Source organism: Pleurodeles waltl, chromosome 5 (assembly GCF_031143425.1).
Source record: "Pleurodeles waltl isolate 20211129_DDA chromosome 5, aPleWal1.hap1.20221129, whole genome shotgun sequence".
NCBI lineage: Eukaryota > Metazoa > Chordata > Amphibia > Caudata > Salamandridae > Pleurodeles > Pleurodeles waltl.
In genome coordinates this window covers 1,248,757,378-1,248,773,037 of record NC_090444.1, presented here as the reverse complement: position 1 = coordinate 1,248,773,037, position 15,660 = coordinate 1,248,757,378, and the positions used below count along the sequence as shown (strand labels likewise).

The 15,660-nt window shown below is 43.6% G+C and overlaps 1 protein-coding gene across 1 annotated transcript in view; it reads left to right on the top strand.

The window, feature by feature from the left end:
• Window positions 1–15,660, top strand: part of RNGTT (RNA guanylyltransferase and 5'-phosphatase) — a 1,492,790-nt gene that overhangs the window by 111,544 nt on the left and 1,365,586 nt on the right. The window contains exon 3 of the mRNA XM_069235480.1: window positions 1,703–1,806. Coding sequence (XP_069091581.1) covers window positions 1,703–1,806 — 104 coding nt within the window. The remainder of the gene's footprint in view (window positions 1–1,702; window positions 1,807–15,660) is intronic.

Here is a 15,660-nt window from a genome sequence, read left to right as displayed (position 1 = left end):
GTAAAAACGATTCAGGAAAACGAAAAAACTGAATGTAACAGTCAGAGCACAACAGAAGAAGCCTACCACTAGGCACCAGGGATGAGGTGCAGGCGGGTGCCTGCGGGTGGTGGAGAGCCTCGATCTTTAAATCCTGGCGGCAGACGGGGATCAGGGGCATGGAGGCGGCAGGTGGAGCCAAGTGGACTCCTGGCCAAAACCATGTCAGGGTGGGTCACACTGATCCAGAGAGTATAGAAACGACCACTGTGTACTGTTCAGTGGTTCACAGTATGAACAACGGTAAGGGAAGTACTAACTATGGGGAAACTAATGCACAGTATAGAAGGCTATTCTGAGATAACTAGCCAGTATTGGAATAATAGAAACATCAAAGTGGGGCTGCCTCAGCTTCAGAGAAAGTGAGAATGTCTTCCCTTTGGAGAAATTGCCGAACGTAAGCTCTTTCAGGTTATAAAGAATATTTATCCAACGATCCGATTGATGCCTACCGCCTTACTCTAATGGATCAGCTGATCTCTTATCCTTGTAAGTATGGTAAAGTCTTCCCTAATGCAGTGCAAATTGACTGCCTTAATATAGGACAGATCACCTCTGCACAAACGTTTGTTGTCCTTTACTATACGTTTCATTATTACCTAAAGCCTTCAAACTTTGTGTAGAGTGAGATTCATTGTGGACTGTGACCTGTTTGATTGGCAGGCCGGATTTGGATCTGGGTGTACCACACAAACTCATCATCCAATTTGATGATGACTCTTTAAACTTAGTGGGGAATGATGACTCATCTGCTCATCCTGTGTCCTCTATTGGAGAAGCCCGAAGTGTATTTAAAAACAGCATTCGTCACTGTCGAAGCCATGCAGTTTGTAATCTTGAAATATCTGGCACAAAACTCGGAGAGGCTTCTCTGTCTGGCAACCTCCAAATCCAGGCTTCCAGACCTACCACTGTTCAAGAAAGAAGGAACCATAACTCAATCGGTTTCAGGAAGTGTTGCAAATGTAACTCTATTTCTCCCTGTTGTACTAACACACCCCTCTTTTGTTACAATCGTAAAGGAAATAAAACACCTGTGATATCCCTATAGGCGACCTCACACTTGACAATATACCCCCCCTCCCAAAAAGTAAAAGTTAGCTTCTTTCATTGATAAACACTTCAATTTCTACGTTACTGGCCCATGGCCCATGAGACTAGTGAGGTGGCGAATGGCAAAGCTACCTGAGAGTAGGAATTGTTAACATTGTGAGAATGGAGAAGGCACTGTTGTTAACATCTTCGTTGAATGCAAGAACATTTATGTATTCCTGAAAAATGTTTGTGAATTAAGGCAGGAGAGCACTAAAGTCGGTTCGCCTTTACCAAAATAGTTGATAACATTTACTTCTGCAGTAATAATTAAAATCTTCCACTGCATATATAAAAAGAGCAGGCCTTGCTGTCCGTTTGGAAACTGCTTAAAACTTCGATTTTACCTAGATTTAATTATTTAATTCCTAACACATCTGATTGCTTCCTACAGTTGTTTCCGACTCCTAGTAAAGGGTTGGTGTGTTAATTGCGAAAATAACAGACAAATAGTGTTATATTCTAGTTCTTTGTTGCCAAGACCCAGCTATGTTAATGAACAGCTCTGATTTGTTTTATTTATGTTTCTTAGTAGAATGCACTTTGATTATATTTTTCTTTCTATTCCTAGGTTAAAATGGGGCTGCTGATAGACCTAACAAACACAAGCAGGTTTTATGACAGAAGTGACATTGAAAAGGAAGGGATCAAATATATGAAGCTTCAATGTAAAGGGTAAGTTTATGATTTTGTTTGGTTTTACCTGTGGTACTGTTGCGAAAGTACCCCTTTTTGATCTACTCTTTCTTCATCTCCCCACTGTCTTTTCCCACAGCCTCTATAGAGAAAAGGTTGTTCCAATGATCTTGCTGCCATTGGTTCAACATGTTCTGTCACAGAAGAACAATTTTTTAGACCACTGCTCGATTACATGTGCCAGGTGGCAGAAGTGTACCTGACTGTGCATCAAGCCAGACACACACTCTGATTTATTTCTCAATGTGTAGCGTGAATCTCCAAAAGGTTTTGAATTGACCGTATTGGAATTAATTATATGATAGATCTCAAAATTAAATTCATTCTTAGCTCCAATTTTTTTTATCAGAACATTTTTCAAAGTCACGAAGAGCATGCTATGTTTGATAGCTTAATAAGTTGGGATGTTCATGTCACTGTGTTTTATTTTACAGCTGTTATGAAATGTCATCACCACCCAAATTGAGACACTGTTAGCAAAAGCACCTTGCATCCAAACTGTTCCCTTAATGTGCACTATTCACAATTGCTAGGAAAGAAAATACATTCCTGGGTTTGAAAATGTTATTTTAATTTTGGAAGGATTGAAGTTTGCGAGTGTTTTTGTTGTGAGGAGTAGCTTACTGCATCCCCACTACCACTCTTGCATTTATTCTTAAATGAAATGTTAGAAATAATCTTGAAGAATTGTATAAAATAAACAGCAGAGCTGCAGCTGAGTTACTTCAGCTCCATTTAGAGACAGAGAGCTTGATAGGATGCTTTTATTTATAACCATAAGAATTTTTTGTATATGGTTTAGGTATGTTATTTGTGTATGTGTGCTAATTTCTGTAAGGTTAAAACGCCTCTTCATGAGAAGAGGCAATTTTTGATATCTTATAACTTTGTCTTCCCTAGATGAATCTGCACCATCCCTGCCATTATATTTGTTTAGGCAACTTTCGTTTTATTTTAAAGTTATAGGAAATTTGTGTATTAGAAAGAAAGTTGTTAGGGTGGGGGAGAGTCCTACATTTAGTGGGAGAAAACACTAATTTTTCAAATGCAGTATTCCTATGGTATCAGTCCCTTTAAGAACATTTGGTAATTGTGAACAGCTTACTCAAAAACGTGCTGAATGGACACGTTTAAGAAAGAGTAATTTACAAACACTTAGAATCCAGTAATCGATGTTTGCCTCTGGGAGAGTCTCGAACCATGATCGTCACTCTCCATAACCCACTAGCAGATTATAGTCCTACATACGAGCACTGATTCTTTGTCTGCCCGACATTCCTCACACCTCTTGCTCAAAGCTAACTACCTGCTGCGCCCATCTTAATTTACTGTGAATGGACAGAAAAGGACTAAGTGGGTTTCAACTGCCTCTTCCTCTACAAGTGCTCTCCGGGCTTTCCTTTGTAGGCACCTGTATGAGTTGTTGCTATAGTAATGCCCACAGGACTTTTGGCTTGGAGCTACATCGATTGTTGAGTGATGCAGCGCAGAGAGAAACCTTCACCAAGACTATTTCTCTAATCTTGCTTCTCCCTGTAATCAAAAGCTTGGGTCCTTTTGGCACTGCCCCTTATGTTGTCACTCCTATCTTTGGCAGAGTGTTTATATTAGCTACATCAGTCTTCATAATGTCCCCTTGAAATGGCCAAGCCTAAGAAAAGCCTATCTGCACTAACCTTTGGAGATGCTGGTTTGTACTTTTCCACATTGTTCTCAGGGCTTTAACAATAGATTGCCAAACACAGTTTGATCCAGATTTCGGCCTGAATACTTGTGGGTTGACTGTGACCTGATCACGTTTGTGATTTATTTAAAGATAGTTTTATTAGTTTTGTGACATGAAAAATAAATACAAACTACAATAGAAACAATTCATAACCAAAAAGGAGCCTTCTGAAATGTCCCTGTTCCATTCAGGATCCCGCCTGAGCTTTTTAAAATGGTGATAAGGGCAAGCCAAGACAAAACCAGCTTTATATGCTTCCCAGAGACACGTGTGACAAGTAATCTAGGCATATTATTCCTCCTTCTGACATCTCCCTGTTTTTCCCCACTTTTTCTGCAATCCCTACCTCTGTAAATCGAGTTCTCTGAAGACATACTCCAGGAATAAGAGTTCAGGAACAATGTCGGGGCACCGTCTCCTCTTGTGTTGATGAAATGAGAAGCATTCATAGCAATTCATTCATGAGCAGTGCATCAAAACAGCAATGGGGATTAGGCCATCATTGTTGCAGGATATTAACAGTCAAGAACAGGCTCTATGGAACTTACAGAAAAGCAGACCAGGGCACCCAGAATTACAAGAGTTACTCAGTGTTGAAAGAGAAAGGCTTGCACACCTTTATTTAAAGGCTAAGAAGCTTTGACTATAAGGCATACCTTGCTAAAGCCCATGGCAAAATTGACAAATTGGGTGTGCTGTGGGCTTGGTTTGGCAAAAGGGGGCCCCTCTGTTAGGCATTGGGATACTGGAGAGAGACATGGTAGGTGAAATTAACATTGCTTTCCCTGAGTATTATGGAACTTTATAACCAGAGCCTGAGGGGGTTGATGATACTAACTCACAAGCTTACTTGCAAGACAAGAGGCCGTCTTGAGGAGACAATAACTGAAACCAAAATCACAGTTGTGGTGAAAAGGGCTGTGAATGGAAGAGTACCAGGAACAGATGTACTACCTCTACACTTTTGTGCAACATATGGAAATGTACAATACAACAAGAAGTGTTGGCAGCCTCCTTCAACGCCTAAAGAGGCAATAATGTTGGTCCTCCCAAAGAAAGGTAAGTAGATTCAAGATAGGTTTTTTAAAACTTTATATTGATTTTATGCTGCATAACAAACCTAAAACAAATACAAAATTACAAACATTAGTACAGTCACCAGTAGATCATAATAGGAACATCACCACAGTCCAAGTCTGAAGTAATGCTGCCAACAATTCAATAGCTAGTAGACCTAAAGAAAGGGCAATAGAGCATAGTGGGGTGGGAATGCAGTAGGTAACTACAGTATGAAGTGTAGACACTACAGAGAGAGGAACAGTAGAAACCAACCCAGGGTATTAGTCACACAGCTTCTTAGTAGAACTGTCTGCATAGGCCCCACAGATGGGGAGGGCCAAAGTGGAATCACTCTCACTCGAATCTTCAGTTTTTTGGGGGGATGCAGGGTCGAGATAATTTCAAAGTGGTTGCCATATGTCTTTGGGTTGGGAGGACAGTGGCTGTAGCGCTGCATACGTTTCACTAGTGGTGTCACAATAAGCCATGTCACGCAGCCATGCAGACTTGGTAGGGGCTGTATTGCTGCCCCAGTGGAGTGCGATGTGTCGCTTCGCAAGGAGGAAGGCCAATGCGACAAAATGTTGGTTAGACTAAGGTAATGGCCTAACCGAGACCAATAATGCCAAAAGTGGGTTAGGAGTGAGCAGGGGTCCTGTCATTTGTGTGAGGATAGTATGTACTGAGTCCCAGAATGCAGGGATCGGAGAGCAGGTCCAGGCTAAATTAGCAAGTCTGGTTCGCGGCCGAGCATTTTGGACAAGAATGCGATCGGAATGGGTCTAGTGTGGCGAGCCGTTATGGAGTTACATAAGTGTGGTGAATGTATTTGTAGTGGAATAGTTTATGCCTCTGATTGTTGGAGATAAGTTTAATCTGTGCACAGCAGTAGTGCCATTGTTTATCTGACAGAGGATATCCCAAGTCGCACTCACATGCGGATCCAGAATTCTCTACCCCCACGGGCCTTAGCTTCAGGGAGGTATTGTAGAGTCGAGGTATCAGGTGTGTGCTGTGAGGGGCCACAATAATTAAAAAGAGTGGTGGGAATTCAATTGGTTCATGTGGGTATAAGGCAGCATAGTGCATAGGGTGCTATGTAAATAATTTAGGATAAAACTAGGTACGTTGCAGTGTGTTCCTCATTGAACGTTGCAACCGTTTTCAGTGTGGTCTCTTTAAAGAGGACACCTATGTTATGTAGGTGCTGGGTGGTCAATATTCTCTGGGCTAACTTCTCCAGTGTAAGCGAAAACCATGGGTTCCTTAATAGGCGGAGGTGGGGGGAGTGCAGCATGTCGTGGCCTAGATAGCCGTGCAGCTTGAACCATGCCCAGCATGTAGTAGAAAGTGTCTGGATTTCAGCTGGGGTCCTGGCTAGGTCCTGTGGCAAAAGGGAAGAGCCTGCGCATACTCAGGTTTAAGATATTGAAGTCCGGTGTCTGAGTGGTTCCAGAAATAGGCAAAGTGTGCCTGCGCTATTATTATAAATAATAGAGATGAAAATCAGGCAACGAAAATCCTCCCCGCTCGAACGGAAGAGTCCACGTGTCCCATCGCAACTGGGGGCACCGGCCAGCCCACATGAGTCTCGTAAGCAGACTGCGAAGAGTATAAAAAAAATATTGTATGGCGCAATCGGAATGCTGAGAAATAAATATAAAAAGCAGGGAAGGACCACCATTTTAAAAATAGCTATCCTACCGGCCTTGGAAAGGGGAAGTTTAATCCAGCGCTCTATCTGGGACGTAAGTTTATCAGTCGCTGAGCTGTAATTTAAACGGACCACCTCAGCACTATTTCTATGCAGATAAATGGCAAGATATTTTGGTGAGTTTTCACACCATCGCAGTGGATAGTCGAGGGGGAAGGGAATAGTTGCATCAGTTAACTGAAACAGTTGCGATTTTCTCCAGTTGATGGCCAGACCATAGAAGGCGCCAATTCGTATTAATTCCCTAATGAGGGGAGGAAGGTTAATGGAGGGGTAACCGACAAACAGAAGAATGTCATCAGTGTATAGGGAACTAAAAGAGGGCCTCTGTGAAATCCTAATCCCCGAACTAGGTGACGTTCCTGCAAATAGTGCACCAATAGATCCATAGCTATAATAAACAGCAATGCACAGCGGGCATCCCCGACGGGTGCTATGCATAAGGGAAAAGGGTGATGGATGCCGTTTATGCGCAGGTGTTCAGTAGGGGCTGAATAGAGCAACCTAATCAAGTCTCTGAATCCCATTGGTATTCCCAGCTTTGCTAAGATGGCATGGTGGAAAGTCCATTCAAGAGAATCAAATGTTTTTTCAGCATCTAAGAGCACTATGTCTGGAGAGATCTGATCAATAACGATTAATCTACTCACCATTTTTGCAGTGATTAAACAATGAGAAACAAACCCAGATTGCATGGGGAAAATGATTTTGTCCATGAGGAGAGCAAGGTGGGTAGTGACAATCTTGGCTAATAACTTATCGTGATTTAGCAACAACAGTGGCCTATAGGAGGCACAGAGATAAAACGGCTTGCCAGGTTTCAACAGTAATGTAATAACATCCTCCCGAAGGGTAGGGGGGGAGAATTCCCAGCTGTAGAGATTCCGAGTATACTTCTAGCAGATGCGGGGTCAGAGTATCTTTGTAGGCCTTATAAAAATCCCCTGTAAAGCCATCCAGTCATGGGGCTTTCGACCCACTCAAGGAATCTGTGGCCTGGGATATCACTTCGCACGTAATATAGGCAGCTAAGAACTGTTGTTGGCCACCATCCAGCCACACCAATGCAAAGTCTGATAGATAGTTCGCCAGATCAGCAGCCGGGTGGGTCAACCTGAGTGGTGTATAATTGACGGTAGTAAGTCGTAAACTCTGAGACAATGGCCGTGTTGGTTGTAATCTCAGTGCCGTCTGCACAGTGAAAGGCTGTAATGCATGAGGCCTGATACTGAAGGCACTGGAGACGAGCAAGTGGTCGCTCAGGTCTCTCCCTCCTCTCCGCGGGCCCTTGCATATTTACCAAGATGAGCGGCCCCCTGTACAGCCAGGTTGTTAAACTTCTGCAACAACTCCGATTGCACAATCATGGATGTGTTTTTGGCCTGCGTGCGTGTCTGGCTATCAGTGTCAGTAAGCTGCTTCTCCACTCTGGCAAGATCTGCCCGAATAGTTCGGAGCACACCAGCATGCTTGGCTATACAGATACCTCTTATGTAACCCTTGAAGGCTTCCGACAATATGGAATGCTGCTGGACTGAGCTAGTGCTCAATGTAAAGTAGTCAATCATAGCCTCCCTAATCTCATCACAAAGCATTTTGTTGTGCAGTGCATTAACTGGGAAACGCCAGGCCTTGCATAACGGAGTGGTAGAAGGTATGCTGAGTGTGGTCACAACATGAGTGGTCCGACAGGGTGAGGGGGAGATAGAAAATATCAGTTAGCCACAGAAGTACAGTGGGGGGAAGGTACCAGTGGTCTGTACGTGTCCATGTGTTGTGCGGAGACAAGTAAAATGTAAAATCAGAGGTATGTGGGTATCTGGTGCGCCACACATCCGATAGTTGGAAAGTGCCCAAGAGATCCGTTAGTATGCGAAGAGAGTGTGGTTTGGTTACTCCAGTGAAGCCTGTTGTGTCCAACAAGGCATCGCAGGCAATGCTAAAGTCTACACTTAGGAGAATAAGGTCCGCTACCATGCGTTCTAGTTGAATCTGGAGGTTAGAGAAAAAGTCTGGTGAATCAACATTTGGAGTATTAACATTAACTAATAAAACCGGCACCCCTGCCAGGTCTCCCTGTATCAATACGTAGCACCCTTCTGGAACAGAATCAACAGCGCAGCATTGAAAAGGAATAATTTTATGGCTCAATAAAGGTACTCCACGGGAATAGGAGCTGTAACATGCAAAATATAGGTGTTGGTCCCAGTATTCAGCATAGGAGTGAACAGGGTGCAGAGCGTTTCCTGGAGAAATGCCAACTTTATGCCGTGCTCATTAGGATACAAAAGTACCAGCTTCCCTTTCTTAGGGTTGTTAAGGTCACCAATGTTCCAAGTCACACATGTGAGTATCATCACATAAGTATGAGTAATGTGGGTAATATAGTGATGATGAAGAATGTGGACCAGCTAGGTGAGTTCGACAGTCAGACTGCAGAGTGGAGAAAGCAAATTTCTTTTTTTTTTTGATAGTACTTAACATAAACAACCCAACCCAAATCCCCCCACCCACACCGGTGAATATAATCCCCAGTGAATCCCTAAAAACAGTAAAACCCCAAAACAAGTAACTATATTGGCATACACCATTGGGTTGCGGCAACACTCCAAGGTGGGGAAAAGTGTCCATAGCAGCAGATAAGAGCAGACAATGTGCTAAATAGACCTTTAATGTCATAGGGCGCCATCATTAGTTCAGTCCCATAAAACATGCATTTTGACAGCTTTGTCGGGAGGAAAGATTCTGCTCGAGGGGCCTCCATCCAAAGTCTGGGCGTCTTGAGACAAAGGTGACGACATGGGGGCAGAGTCCATGGAGTTCGGCCGACTACGTCTCGACCTCTCAAGTTGGCGTAGTTTGTAGAAGGGTACAGCCTCAGTAGTAGAGGTGAAGATGTGATGCTTGCCCTCCAGTTCAATGTGTAATCATGCTGGGTATAACATGGCATATTGAAAGTTATTTTTCTGAAGTATTGCCTTGACGTCTGCATATTTGCAATGCGCATCCTGGACCAGCTGTGTAAGGTCTGGGAATATGGAAATGGACATTTCCTGATACCTCAAGGGCAGGCAGAGAGTCTGCCCCGCCTCACCAAAATGCACCACGCAGGCAGCAGCACTTTCAGTTTGAGTCAGTGGAGGCCGGGAGACAAACCATGAATGGCCCGCTTACCTCAAGCCGCTGCCCTGCACGCAGGCTCACCCGCGGCCCCTGTAGCCGCGGGGCCTCCGAGGGATGTGTCAGGCTGCGGCAGCCGGCACCCCGTGCCACAGCTGGGACCTCTCATCCCACTTGTCTGCAGGTCCCCCGGCAGTCTTGGGCACGCTTCGTCCATGTGGCGTCTGCTTACAAAGGATATAGGACAGGATTCCCCAGAGCTTCATGACCGAGCAGCCATTACGGTCGGTGGTTAGGCCACGCCCCCATCAGTGCTTAATGTTGATGATAAATTGCTGAGTAAGATATTAATCTCCCGACTACTACCACTAATTCATCGGGATCCGAGGGTTTAGGGTTTTATACTGTTGCAGAGTAAGGTCATCAATCTTTAGGAAATTGGTACAGGTGCTGGACTTCCAACTGAATATTCACGCCAGTGGACTAATTGTGTCCCTTGATGTTGAGAAAGCTTTTGTCAACCTAAGATGGGGTTATCTATACGCAATAATGGACAGAATAGGGCTTGGGCCAGGACTCTCAGCATGGGCAAAGCTATTGCTTACAGGGCCCTCAGCTACAGTATAGACCGGGCAAATAATATCTAAAGTCTATCCCATCGACTGGAGTACCAAACCGAGATGTCCCCTGTCCTCACTGTTACTTGCTATTGTAGTTGAGCCGCTGGTGAGGAAATTAAAACCGAGGGATCTATACAGGGATATTGCCTTAAAGGATACTGCATATTATAACTCCCTTTATTCCTACAAAATGTTGGTATTCTTAAAAGATGTGCATGTCTACTGAGGGGCCATAGACTACCTTTTGTGATTCAGAGTGTAAGGCAAACTAGAATAAGCCTTGTGTGCACCTGTTACACTAGCCTCATCAGTCACACTAGGAACCAATAACCATAAGGTACTCTGTAGTGCAGATATATCTGACGAGGAAAGATCTAAAAGATGGGAACATAAATTCGGCGACAGCAGTCTTGCAAGCGATGTTATGGAAAATGCAACAGGTCTTTGTTCTAAGTAGAATAGTCCTATCATAGATTATAATGTTACCCCGACTCTACCAATACCTTCTTATTATCACTCCTCAAAGCCCTCTTTGAGATATTGACTTAATCCAGAGTGACTTGATTTGGGGTGCCTGTATGCATAGCTTGTCAACTGAAACAGACAGCAAGGTGATTAATGGAATGCTTTAATTAAACTCAGACATTGACGATTGCTTGGGCAGCATTCCCGTCCATTGTTATTCACCCACCATGTCATTAGAGACAAAGACCCACCTTAATCAAATAAGTAATGGCCCTGCTCCAAAAGGAACAGTCCATCCCAAACTACCATGCAAGGCCTCCTGCAGAAGGTAACCACAAGCTACTCTAGTCATAAGGTGCAAATGTCCAAACTCTGCCACCAGTGACACAAGGTGGTTTATCCACCCTTGATATGGAACTCTAATATCTGGCAGCACAGCTGCAGTGTATAACCAAGTTGATGAATGAGCGAACAGCAAACCCCTTGGGAGCAGCACCAATGCACAGTCATTAACAGAGCTTATAAAACTACCATTGAGACACCAAAAAAGGAGGACAGTGTAAGAATATAGACACTGTTGGATGCGCGGTTTACACCACCATCTACACCCCCATGCTCATCGTGGGAATACAGGCCTTTCAGCACGAGGGATTAGTGGGAATCACAATTGTGGATTGAGAACGGAATGGAGAACATAGGCATCTGTATGAAGGGGGACTACTGATGGAATTCAGGAACCTGCGAAGAGATTACCATCTGCTTTAGGCACACTTTCTGCTTCAGGCATCGTAGCGCCTTTTTTGGGAGGGCATTAGGCAACAGGACACAGTGAACCACCAATACATCAGGGTTCTTAAATAGTCTGCAACACCTCTGGTAGGCACTGGACAGTAACACTTATTTATCAGGCTCTGGCTAGTCAGGCTAAATGCTCATTGGACTCATTAACTGGCAAACGGGCAACTGATATAAACAAACCAATTAGCAAAGATGACTGGGGGCATGTACATAGCAACGTCTCAAAACTTAAAGCATCACCTGATTTAAGCAGATTAATTTCCACCACAGTTATAGAGCATATATTCCTCATGAATGAATTAGTAAATATTAACCCTGTCTCCTAGCCAAATCCTCCTGGTTTGAAGAAGATGCAAATCATTATCTTATGGTATGAAGCTGCCTGTCATTAACAGTATACTGGACGCAAGTCATTAAGTTCATTAGTGAAGTGACAGATTTCTAAATGCTGTATCCTTGGATTATACCCATGCTTGAGGATTAAGAAAATCCCTAGCAGATTTGTGGACCGGACTATGGTGAAAGCAAAAGGACTTTTAGCTATGAGTTGGAAAGCAGCTAATGGGCCTCAGCTTGGCCAGTGGAAAAGTGAAGTACTGAAATTGGTGTGGGACACAGTGCTATTCTCAATCACCAGCACTGGAGGGCAGTTGGAGGGGGATCGAAAGAGGGGGAAGATGATGTGCCCTGCTGACCATTTGCCCCATCACCCGCAACCCCCAAGGACTGGAGTTGTCAGTTATGATTTAATGGGCATCACTAACCGCAAAGTAAACACCATTTGAGTCTGACTTGTGCAGAAGGAAAAGAATGTAGTCTTCCTGCATAGACCACTAAAGTTTTGTTTGAAAGGTGTTATTTTTATAAGTCTTGATAGTGGATCAGGCAATTGAATAATAAACAATGGAATGTTTGCTTGTCTGTATCAATGTATTGTTCAAATATGAAGTGGAATGTGAAATGACAGTAAAATATGTTAGAAAGAAAATCTAGAACATTGTTATTGCCCCACTGTCTGAGAATGTTGCTTCATGTCACCATTAGACCCATAGTGATTAATATTTTTGGTACCGATTCAGCCTTCGCTTTCCTTTCATGCCTAGCACCGACATTTTTGGACACAGCTCAGATTGCTTCAGCATAACCCCCATTCATTCTGTATGTACATTCGTCCAGTATCATATAGCTGAGCACTCTTAAATTGTGTGAAGGAATGTCCAAACTCCTCTTGACTCCTCATGTGTGGGTTCGTCCACTAGGCCAATGCAGTGTATTTGGGCCCTATGATAGACTCTCTCACCCACATCTACCTCTCAGCTGCCTATAACCCCTCCTGTGCCAAGCCTTCCCCCCCCCTCCTGTGCCAAGCCTTTCCCCCCCCCTCCTGTGCCAAGCCTTTTCCCCCCTCCTGTGCCAAGCCTTTTTTTTTGGCTGTTTGGGGTAGTTTGCGCTTAGGCCCTCATAACTTTTTGTCCACATAAGCTATCCACGCCAAATTTGAATCCTTTTTTCCAGCATCTTTGGGATTCTAAAGGTACCCAGAGTTTGTGGGTTCCCCTGGAAGAGACCAAGAAATTTGCAAAAATACAGCGAAAATTTCGTTAAAAAAAGGGGGGGGGGGGCTGCAGAAGAAAGCATGTGTTTTTCACTTAAAATGGCACCAACAAAGGGTTTGCTTAGCTAAAATCACCATCTTCCTAGCTTTCAGGAACACAGACTTGAATCAGAAAACCCTATTTTTCAACACAATTTTGGCATTTTACTGGGATTTACCCCATTTTTACTTTTTCTTTTTTGTGCTTTCATCCTCCTTCCAGTTGGTGACAGAAATGGGTGTGAAACCAATGCTGGATCTTGGACAGCTCAACATTTCTGAAAAGTAGAGAACATTCTAAATTCAGCAAGGGGTCATGTGTGTAGATCCTTAAAGGTTTTCCTACAGAAAGTAATAGCTAAAAAAAAGAATAATATTGAAATTGGGGTGAAAAAAGAGCCATTTCTGTCCACATTTTCTTCTGTAACTTTTTCCTGCTATGGCAGAATTCTGAAAGCAACATACTGTTACGTCTGCTGCACTCTTCTGTTTGGCGGGGATATATAGGGCTTGTAGGTTCATCAAGAACCCTAGGTACCCAGATCCAATAAATGAGCTGCACCTTGCAATGCGTTTTCATTCTATACTGGGTATACACCAATTCAGTTGGTGAAATATGAAGAGTGAAAAATAGGTGTCAAGGAAACCTTTATATTTCCAAAATGGGCACAAGATAAGGTGTTGAGAAGCAGTGGGTATTTGCACAGCTCTGAATTCCGGGGTCCCCATACTAGCATGTGAGTTGCAGGGCATTTCTCAAATAGACGTCTTTTTTACACAGTGACTTACATTTGGAAGGAAAAAATGTAAAGAAAGACATGAGCAATAACACTTGTTCTTCTATTCTGTGTTCCTCCAAGTCTCCCGATGAAAATGGTACCTCGCTTGTGTGGGTAGGCCTAGTGCCCGTGACAGGAAATGCAACATGGACACATCACATTTTTCCATTGAAATCAGACGTGTTTTTTACAAAGTGCCTAGATGTGGATTTTGGGCTCCAGCTCAGCTGGTACCTAGGGAAACCTACCAAACCTATGGATTTTTAAAAACTAGACACCTGGGGGAAGCCAGGATTGGGGTGACTTGTAGGGCTTTCACCAGGTTCTGTTACCCAGAAGCCTTTGCAAACCTCAAACTTTTTCCTCACATTTTGGTGATAGAAAGTTCTGGACTCTGAGAGGAGCCACAAATTTCCTTCCACCCAGCATCCCCCAAGTCTCCCGATAAAAATGGTACCTCACTTGTGTGGGTAGGCCTAGTGCCTGCGACAGGAAATGCCCCAAAACACCATGTGGACACATCAAAGCTATCAAATTCAAAACTACCCGTTTTTGCAGGGGCACCTCAGTTTGTGGTCCTGGGCTCAGCAGCCATCTAGGGAAACCTACCACACCCAGACATTTCTGAAAACTAGACACTGAGGGAGTCCAGGGAGTTGTGACTTGCATGGATCCCCCAGTATTTTCTTACCCAGAATCCTCCGCAATTTAGCCAAAAAATCACATTTTCCACTCATTTCTGTGTGGGAATCACCGCACCGGCACAAATTTCCTAGCACCCAACGTTCCCCTCAGTGTCCTGATAAAAACTATGCCTCATTTGTGTAGGTTGGCCAAGTGCCTGTGACAGGGAAGAGCCAAAAACATGTTGAAATTGAGGGGGAATCAAAGTGTGTCAGAAAGGGCGGTTTGAAAAAAAAAAAAACCGTTTTTAGGCTGACAAGTGGGGCAGAATTTTTTATCGTTATAGATGCGACAATGCTGGGTGGTATGAATTTTGTAGATTCCTACAGATTCCGGAAGGTCCCATCACAAAAATGTGGGGAAAATGTGTGATTTCAAGCACAGTTGGAGGTTTGCAGGGCATTGTGAATTAGAAAACGGTGCAAGGTGCATGTCCACCCTGGACTCACCCAAATGTTTAGTTTTCAGATGTGTCTAGGTTCTGTAGATTTTTCTACATGGCAGCCTTCCAAAGTCCAAAAAGTGCAGCCCTCACCATTCCAAGTGGGACAATTTTGAGAATTAGCCAAGCTCTCATGGCCCAATTGTAAAATCAAAACCCCAAATAATCAAATGTCCTCTTGCTTGCGGTTGGGATAGGATCTTTTAGTGTGCTGGGGGGGGGAGGAGCAAACCACTCAAGCACCAGGGATTGGTGTGTGTGTTTTGTTTTGGGGGTGGGGGTCTTTACCTCTTGGGCAAGGGTCACTTCCCATGGGGCAGAAAGCCCACCTGACACCAGGGAAGATTTTTTTTTTCCTATTAAAAAAGAAGAGGTTGGAGGTATGGGGGGGAGAGCTAAAAGACTGTTATTCCCTTCAGTTGGGGTGGGGCATAATGATGCTAATACTGATTGGTAGCCACTACCCCACTATTTTTATTTTTTTATTTTTTATTCCCTGGCACCTAGTAGGCTTTCTGCCCCCTCAGGGGGAGTGGATTGGGGGTAATTGCCCCATCTGCCCACTGGTGGGCGGAACAACTTTGTCCCCATTTATTTGGGGTGGGCGTATGGCCATACCTCCAACCTCTTCTTTTTTCTTGTCTTTTATATTACATTCTTTTGGACGTTTTGCCCATTCTCATCCAACTAGTTGACCATATATGTTTAGGAATCAATATGCCCTTGCCCCCTTTATATGTGTATATATGTGTGTGTATAAACATATATATATATATATATATATATATATATATATATATATATATATATATGTTCGATGGCATGTGTAGCT